Genomic DNA, 9,404 nt, shown 5'->3' with positions numbered 1-9,404 from the left:
AACTCTTTTAATTATATAATCTTTAAAGCACAAAGTTTCTAAAAGATCTTAGGTTATTTGGAAGAGAGGGAGGAAGGTAAAAGGCAGAAAATAGAGGATCATTTGGACATAAGAAAATTATCCTAGCTCTGAAAAGGCTACTTCCAGCTCCCTGATACTGGATGCCACTGGTTGCTTTCAAGCTTTTAGCCTGTAATCACCCAATATTGAAACCAGATTTACAGGCTCTTTAGAGAGGGGAGCTTTGTGATTATCTAAAGCATACATGTTTGGTATTTTAGAAGGTCAAACCCCCTGTGGTACAGTGTTTTTAATAGAATCAGTTCAGCAGAAGTTAGGAGGAGACACATAAACCAATCCCCAGGAAGTCTGAGACCAATTCAAAAGGAGAGAGGAAAAAAACAAAAAGTTAGAACTATAGTGCAGAACAAGATGGCCAAGAACACAGGCTAAAGGACTATCATAGGTATTCTGAAATAATCACTCCTTAGCTGGGGATAATTCCCTGCTCAAAACAAAGAGGACACAATTCTATGGTAGAGCTTGGGTCTTGATCCTACCACCACTGAAATGGAGCAGTATTTGAAAACAAAGTAAACCCCCTCCTATCTGGCCTAGAATGGACTCTAGAACCTACTCCCCCTTTGGTCAATGAGTGCTATTCTTCTTGGATTATAGATCTCTCAAAATCTCTGCCTCAGAGGTCCTCCTGAAAAAAAACAACCTAGACCCATTGCCTGGCTAGCTTTACACAAAATAACTCAAGCTTTGTTCAAAGTCTAAGAAACATGGTGTTTTCATATCGAAACTCCAATTTATCTATGGAAAGGCATTGAATCTGGCATCACAGAATTAAGATCATATAAAAAAGGTAGAAATGAAGTTCTAGATAATGTGGAGAGTTACAGGGACAATCTTTAGGTCAAGAGACTGGAGGCATTTGGGGTTAAATGACTTGCCCAAGGTCACACAGTTACTAAGTGTCAAGTATCTGAGGCCACATTTGAACTCAGGTCCTCCTGTCTCCAGGACCAGTGTTCTATTGTGCCACCTAGCTACCCCTGACCTATTCGTTATTTACCTAGTTTGAAAAGCAGGATCAGAAATCAGCTGACTTCTAGTAGGCATAGGACCAGACCTCCATGAAAAGGTGAAGCCAACAGAGACACATTCATTTGGAGGATGGGGCAGAAGGAATACGCAGTTAGAAATATCGGACAAAGGAACAGGAGAAGCTATTGCATTTTCTGAAAATAATCTTCCCAGCTCAGACCCTAAATCTATTCCTTCTTGTAGGAGTTAACCAGTTCAAATTTAATTTTGTTCACATTGATATAACTTTTAATTTCATGATTTAACTTGATGTCAATTTTCTGACAAGAATTTATGAACTGAAATTGGGAAACCTAATCATCTCCAAGTATTTGAAGGTCTGTTATCTGGAAGTGACAAGGCTTATTCTACTTGGTCCTAGAGGGCAGAACTGAGAGCCATGAGTTAAAGCTGCTGAAGCAGATTCCAGTCACATATAACAAAAAACTTCTTAATAACTACCACCAATCCAACAGGGAATGTGCTGCCTTGGAAGAGGATCCCTTCCCACCAGAGATGTTGGAGAGGCCTAACGGATTTAGATCAGATCAGATTTAGAGGCCATCTAATCCACCTCTCTCATTTTAAGGTAAAGGGAAGCCCAGAGAGATCAAATAATCTGCCCCAAAGTGACACAGGTACTAATTGATTAAGCCTGACTCCCAGCACAACTGTGGGTCTACTGCAAATACTACTCCCTGCCCATTCAAGAAAGGACCGAACTAAAGGACCTATGAGAAGTTTGACTTTTTTTCATGATAAATTGTCCCTGGGGTACCAGTATATCAGAATCATCTGATATTGCCATGGGGTGGTAGTGGATGGAGAAACGTCAGTTCAGCCTGATAAAACTGGCAGATCTATATGTAGAAATCCTCCTTGAGGGACCATCCAAAACTTTATACAATAGTGGCAAAGACTAAACAGGAATATATAAAAAACAGAAGTCCAAGAGGCTCTAGGTTTTTAACTTGTTTCCAGGTTGAACAAACTAAAATATCAATAAAGGACACTAAAATTTGGCCCTAAAATTAACTTTTATCAGGAACCTCAAAAAAGCATGATGCTAATGTGGTAATTTTAAATATTTAATTTTAAAAGGCTTCCTTATTATTCCAAAGTCTCATTCACTTCATCCCCTAGACAGGCCTCATGGGACCATGATAGAGCAAAATTGATGCAAGCATTCAATTTAACTGGGATCTCTCTAGCTGTAGGTAGAACTGACCATTACATTCACCTCATTATAGGCTCAATTTTTTTTAAACTTTTCACAAAAATAATATGCTCCAGAAATGGACAGTAAAAGCAAATGGTATTTTCCAAGTCATAGAAGAGAAAACCTATTCTCACACATATACAAGTTCATAGGTCCTCAGCAAGTCAAACAGATACTGTGGCCAGTAGGCATACATAGATTAAGTATGAATTAAAGCTGAGTGGTATCCACCCAAAGAAAGTACTGAAGAAGATAGTGAATATGATCTTGTTTATTTTAACCACATTAATCACTTGGCTAACATCAACGCTACATTGGGTGGCATTAATCAAGGGCTAAGTGTCAAATAAGCCGAAGTGATGACTTCCTACCACCATACATTTTCCAATCTTAGCTGGCATACCAGGCTCAGTTTTGTCAGGTTCTCTAAGAACTGAGGGGGATAAGGGAGATATCAGTATGAGGGATGAACAGGTTTTGGGAAATAAGAACCACATTATAATGGAAAATTTAGCCCATTTAAGCTTGAGACAAAATGGAATAAGGAATCAATCACTCAACGATACAAGAAAAAAGTGATCAACTTAAATAAGAAAATTTAGATGCTGGGGATGAGGGAGAATAGCTTAAAACCAAAAGGGTGAAGTCAATGAAGACCAACACTAGAAGCATTTCATAGAGATTTGACTGACATACCTGACCTGGGATAATTAAAACTAGTATCACAGAGAAGGCTGAAAAACAGGATTCTCCTCACACAGACAATTCTGAGTAAGGGAAAGACGGATGGATATTGCAGATTCAGGCACTATTCAACATACCCCAAACAATACATGTGGTACTTTTAACACTGTAACAGATCAGATCAAAACATTTATTGAGCATTGATTCCTTGCAACAGAGCCTCAAATATACAAGTTAATCCTGTAGTTAGATCATCTTCCAACTATTTTTTTAATTTAAGAAAGACACCACTAAATTTCAGACAAAATATATATATATATTTAAATCTTTACAATAAATCGAGAAACATGTAGGAGCTTGTATACTGTATATTTCAGTTTATTTTGATACTCATTTCCAGCTCCCTACAGTTCAAATAACCCTGGTGACAGTGTACAACTTCTACTTTTCACTTTTACAGTTTTAAAGCAAATAATACATTTGAGTGTATTTTAAATCTGTGCAAATAATCCTTCAGAAGAAATCTCCAAGACTCTGTCTGTAGAGGTTATTTTCTCTCTCAAAGACGATTAGTGAATTTTGTTTTGTTTTTCTTCAGATAAAGTGCTCCTGTCCAGCAGAACCCAAAGGTCTTCAAGAGTTTTGGTTTTTGATTTTTTTCCCATTAAGTTTAATTCAGGTAAAACTTGGTCATACAAATTCCAGCTTCCCATGCCCACTGTACATTCCCCAATGAACCAGGGAGAGGATTTTCTCGTTGCTGAGGTCTGTTTGTCTCATTTTATCACAGCTCATACAGCAATTCTCATGCCCGCTGACTGGCACCATGCATTCCAAGTCTAACTTCGCCACCTGTCCCTTTTTGGAATGGTGTCCATGAAAACTATAGTGCAAACGGGAAATCATCTGCTGCCGCTGGTCCTGAAGTCTCTTATTTTCACTTCGGAGCATCCTCAGAGCTAACATGATAAGTAACACTAAGATCAGCCCACCGGCTATGGGTACCGCTATGACAGCTGCTCTGAACCACAATTCCTTGGAAGAGGTCAGCTCCTGGACCTTGGTGATGAGATTTCGGCTGCTGTCATGCTGATATCGGCTTCCTTGTCCTGCCGGGAATGGGATGAGAAAACCATCAATACTCTTATTTGAATTTAGTGATGAGTCAATCTGGACATATTCCATATGAACAAAACACAAGATTACAATGAAACGACCCAAGAGTTACTTGCCACAAAAGTGCCAGGAAGACGATCCCAACCCATTTTTAAATATTAAGCTAGGGACTACCATCTCTAAGTCGCCAAATACGAATGAGGACTAATGTTCTTTAATCTCTTAGAAATGTTGAAAAAAACAGGCCAAGCCTATTAGGCAGACAGACATCTTATGCTTGTGCAGACATAAAAGCTACTCAAGAGAGACGCCTTTTTGCATCCAGCCATGCCTCTCCCTCTGGTGTCTCTAATGACATTAACAACCAAATCAACAGCAGACGTACAAAGTCTTGGCTGTCACAGGCCTACAGATCAGGCAAGCAGCTGAGTTACAAAGCCACCTTCTCCCTACCTGAGGTCTCACCCTTGGGCGCAGAGAGAACATCGTGCAGCCCTCTGTAGTTACACATATCTTCAGGACAACATTCCAACGTGGGCACAGTGGGGCCAGAGTGGTTTTGTGACTGTTTGGCTTGGCAGAGGTCTGCGGTGCTTGCAATAGAGTCCAGGCAGCCATGAGTAAGTGGGGAATGCGTGTTCTGGGGGTCAAGAAGTCTCGAGAAGCAGGCATTCAGCTCTGATTTACACATATAGCCAGTTGCAACACAGTGGGCTGCATCACAGTAGCATCGGATTTCACCTGAAAAGGGAAGAAGTCATGTCAAACTCAGCTACCTGGCCCCAAATGGAAGTAGGGCTGGGGGAAAGACAGGGGGAGATAGAAGGGAGAGTATGGAAAGGGGGTCTGGGGGGGAAGGCCTACCAGGAAAAATTTCTGTAGCTAGTTCACTATAGTAAAATATCATCCAAGGTCTTTTTCAATGACTTTTCTATCTTTTTTTTTTTTTTGGAGGGGGGTGGGAATTGAGCATTAAAACAAACCAAAGGAGAAGTTATGGGTGAGAAGTCACTTTAGAGCATTCAACTGTACTGTATATTATCATCATGGAACATTACTGAGAAAGTACTATGGATAAGTGGTGATTAAACTCCAGTTCCTATAAGAATTCCATAATGCAACATTCTGACCATAAGCTATGATCAACAGTTTTACAGTCACAAATTTCTGAAGAGCTAGAGGGTAATTAAAACAGTGCTTTTAAAAAAAAAGTAATAATTTCTTTTTTCTTGATGTTTCCCCCCTTAACAGGAAAGGTAAATTACATTATTTATTCACTTCATTCCCACATGACCAGAGAACATAAAAATGCTGGGCTTTTTGATTTTGTCAGTATAAATATTTGATCGGAACTGCTGAATTGTTTACTACCTCTAAGAGCTGTGCCAAGGTTTAAGAGCTTTACCTAACACCTTATAAAGTTATTAAGTAGAACCATAACAATCTAGAAACTTTTTTCAGTCAGAGGCTTTAAAAACTACGAAACTGGGCAGCCACTCTGCAGTGTCTCCAGAAAAGGCAACTTTTCCTATAAAGATCTTTTCATGCAAAGGAGTTTTTTAGCCAGTATACTGTAAAATGGGCACAGAGCAGTTTACAATTAGTGGTTTGTTTGCCAAAGTCAATTTCTTTCAACCTAAATGGAAAGTCATAAAAAGAGGCAAATCTGCAAAATGTTCAAGAGTCTCCTCCCTCTCCTCCCCTCCCTTTCATATTAGCTCACCCTCCCTTCCAGTTTTACATGAAATTCAACATGTGACCTAAAAGAGGAAACATTTAAACTGGAAAATCCTCCACCGGTTGTACTAAACTTCCCCCCACCCCAAAAAATCTTTCAGGAAACCTCAAAAATTTCTAGAGGAAGTGATTTTTAAAAGTTTCTTTCATAAAACTCATTTTGTGAGCTCCCTCACCTCTTAAAAGCAATGTGACACTTTGCTATATAAAAATTAAAGCTCAAATATTCCAGGATCCAGAGCTATCTCTAATCTTGAAGTCCCATCGGATCAGACTTCACTCACTGTTCTATGCAGTAGCTGAGGCAACTTTCACTCAAACTGATGTACCTTCTTTCCATGCCAGGTTTTCAAAATCTGGAAATCTGTCTTGCATTTGAAGTCTAAACTCTGAAAATAAGTGCCCAATGATTCTCCTAGAAAACCTACTCTAGCTCTCTCCCCCAAGCTCCCTCTGCCTTTTCTTTCTAAGTTCATCCACAAACACTACATGGCCTGTGAAAGGTGAATCACCTGATTTTTCTGTCTCATTTTCAGCCCACCTTGGCCCACAAGGCTGCTCCTGCCACTGTTTCTAGGCTCTAATACAAGAACACACAACCCTCTGGCAGCTGGGTTTAAACATTGGTCAAAAGATGGAGTATCCTGCTGCTAAGTCTGAATTCAGTCTCTTGGGCTTAATATAACCCAAAGTAAAGTGAGCTTCGTTCCTTTCCCTACTCTCTGCAATCCCCTACCCCAGGTTCAGGAAGTTTTCCCCCAGGTCTCTCTGTAGTTTCTTCCCCTGAACATTTGTCAGTGTTTTTCATGTAATATCAACAGATCTTGAAGGTATGATGAGTCTCTTAAGTCCCTGTAAAGAGTAAAGAGTTTTCACTTCCAACTTAAGGAAGTGAAATAAAAGTAAATTACTTAAAAAAAAATTTTTACACATAATAAAACACTTTAATTATTAAGATGGAAAAACTGAACATAAGATGCCATTTTATGTGTTTGTAAGACCCCCTTTAAAATGTTAATTTTTATTGACCTAAAATGGTCTAATAAACAAATTTGGACAGGCTAGTCATAAGATTGTAACAACTCTTTTTAATTAGAGCGACATTTCTTTTCCTCGCAAAGAGAATGAACTTTTGTACTACTGTATTCAAACTGTAATTTTTTGTCGTTTCATAAAGTTTCTTCCTGTGGTATGCAAAAGGCCAGAAAGGGTACTGGTATTTTGAAACAGTGAACAATGCTCTTCTGTTTCCCCCCTCCCCATTCTTGTTACTGTATGTAGCTATTAAACAAAAATGTCTGCTTTTAGTCAAAGATGGCTACAGGAGACTGCAGGCTTCCCTTAAAGCTTTTGAAGTTAACAGCAGCCAGAAGTCTGTGATCCCCTAATTATATCATTATCAGGCACATAGTTTCAGTATCTGTGACTTCACATCAGTCTCAGTCACTCCCTGTTCTGCCTGCCTTTGATGGGGCCAGAAGGCTTCTCTCTGCAGGCTGCAAGGGTTGTTATTTAGGGTTAATTACACCCTTCCTTCCAAAATAAATAAATACTGTAGCACATCATCATCCCTTCGCTAGCTTATCCTTTAACCTCATGGAGGGAACATGGCAATTATAGGAAGGGGGGTGATGGAAAAGCTAAATACCGCTCCTTACTTAAAATACATATATTATCTATTCATATACTGTTGGGGGGGGCGGGAGGAAGGAGAATCTAACAAAGTGTAAAGGAAATCCATCCAGTTCTACTGGAAAAGTGGAAAAAAATGCGGTTGAGAAAACGTCCCTGTCCGTCTGTGTAAAGTATGAAGCCACCGGTGGGGAATTAAGAGGTGTACCGTTGAGTGGACATCCTTGCCCGTCCTGGCAAAGGGGGCAACACGCGAGCACACACACAGACATACACACAGAGACACACACAGACACACACACACAGACACACACACACACACACACACACACACACACACACACACACACACACACACACACACACACACACACACACACACACACACACACACACACACACACACACACACACACACCCCCTCGGGGAGAAGAGGCGGTGCTCTGAGCCGCTTCAGATGGCCCTAGCTCCACCACTGGAAACGTTCACAAGTTCATTAAGGACGGACTAACAAAAACATTTTGACAGCCACTTGCCCCGGAGGTCTGACTTTGCATCAATGAAGCGGGGCAACCACTCAGGGATCTGGAAGGGGCAGCGGAGGCGGAGGGACCGGGGGAAGGGAGAGCCCCAGTCCGCGGCGCCCGCGTTTCCAGCAGCCCCTTCTAGGAGCGCCCCAACTTGTGCCCGGTGGGCCCCGACGCGCCGCGGGGGAAACCTCACCTGCTGCTAACAAAGGCTTGGCAGCCGGCGTCAAAGCCCCCTGGGCCCCGGCGCTGGAGCTGGGCTGCCCGGGCTGCCCCGGCTCCCCCGGCCCGGGCCCACAAGCTGCGCCGTTCCACACCACTCCGCGCTCGGATACTCTGCTCCCATTCTCCTCCCCCCACGAGGAAAAGTCGGGGTGTGGGGCCGGTGGGGGAGGGAAAAGAACCACCCACTTCTCCAAGAAGCCTGCGAGAGAGGGGCTTCCACCTCCCGGATGGCCGTGCAGGCGCACCCCCACAGACCCTGCAGGCGCCCCCGGGCGCGCCCCCCGCTCACTCACCTTTGGTGAGCAGGATGGCCATGGCGCACAGCTCGATCTGCAGCCAGACGAAGATGTAGCTGGAATGGCGATCCATTTAACCCCCCCACCCTGGCGTCGCGCCCCCGCCCGGGGCTCCCGATGTCGGGGGGCTCCGCCGCAGCCTAGGACGCCCCAGCCGGGCTGCTCATGGGCGCGCGGCCGGCGCCCCCGGGTCGCCCAAGTCCCCGCTCGCCTTCTCGTCGGTCCTTCCGAAGACCGGGGGCTCCGGGCACCGTCCGCGGCAGAGGAGCCGCTCCCCGCCGGCCGCTGGAGAACAGAGGGAAGGCAGGAGGCAAAGTTTTGCCGCCGCCTCGGCCAAGCCAGGAAGCCGTCCCGGCGCTGCTCTCCAGGCTCCGCCGCCGCCCGTTCCTGCTGCTCCAGCCCGGGGAGGCGGGCTCAGCCGGCCCGGCCGCCCGCACCAAACAGATGGCTTTCTTTGAAAGGAAGAAAACGTTTGCAAAGCTCCCCAAAGCTGCGGGAAGGGGACTCTCCGCTCGGCCTGCGCTGGAGCCTCTGCCTGGGCTAGCTGGCCCTCTGCGCCGTAAATAGCGCCGCGGAACCCTGAGCTTGGCCCGCCGAGCCCCGCCCCTGCCCCGCCCCCTGCCCCGCCCCCTGCGAGCGCCAGCACCGCGGTACGCCGCCGGGATTGGCCCAGCAGCCTTTGTCAGTCAATTTCGAGGTGGGGGGGGGGGGGTGATGGGCGCGAGGGAGGGGTCGGATTTGGCTTCCAGATCTGCGGACCTGGAGAGAGCTTCTGAGCTAGAGCGTGCAGCCTGACTTCTCAGTGTTTGCTCCCACTCGTGACACACGCACGCACACACACACACACACACACACACACGGTCACCCACCAACTTT

The 9,404-nt window shown here is 44.4% G+C and overlaps 1 protein-coding gene across 1 annotated transcript; it reads right to left on the bottom strand.

Moving 5' to 3' along the window:
- Positions 1-3,171: 3,171 nt before the first annotated feature.
- On the bottom strand, positions 3,172-9,094 carry BAMBI (BMP and activin membrane bound inhibitor). The gene is made up of 3 exons (XM_072651839.1): positions 8,526-9,094; positions 4,565-4,852; positions 3,172-4,104 (listed from the first exon to the last, which is right to left on the bottom strand). The coding sequence occupies exons 1-3, from the start codon at positions 8,599-8,601 to the stop codon at positions 3,686-3,688; spliced, it is 783 nt and encodes a 260-aa protein (XP_072507940.1). The 5' UTR covers positions 8,602-9,094; the 3' UTR covers positions 3,172-3,685.
- Positions 9,095-9,404: the final 310 nt, after the last annotated feature.

Source organism: Notamacropus eugenii, chromosome 3, assembly GCF_028372415.1.
Source record: "Notamacropus eugenii isolate mMacEug1 chromosome 3, mMacEug1.pri_v2, whole genome shotgun sequence".
Lineage (NCBI taxonomy): Eukaryota > Metazoa > Chordata > Mammalia > Diprotodontia > Macropodidae > Notamacropus > Notamacropus eugenii.
This window is presented reverse-complemented; position numbering and strand designations above follow the sequence as displayed.

Bases quoted from the DNA above. Each gene is read 5' to 3' on its own strand.
- BAMBI (XM_072651839.1), bottom strand. From the start codon at position 8,601: ATGGATCGCCATTCCAGCTACATCTTCGTCTGGCTGCAGATCGAGCTG. The intron at 4,853-8,525 runs GTGAGTGAGCGG...TTCCCTTTTCAG, and splicing joins GGCCATCCTGCTCACCAAAG to GTGAAATCCGATGCTACTGT. The intron at 4,105-4,564 runs GTAGGGAGAAGG...CATTCCCGGCAG, and splicing joins GCCCAAGGGTGAGACCTCAG to GACAAGGAAGCCGATATCAG.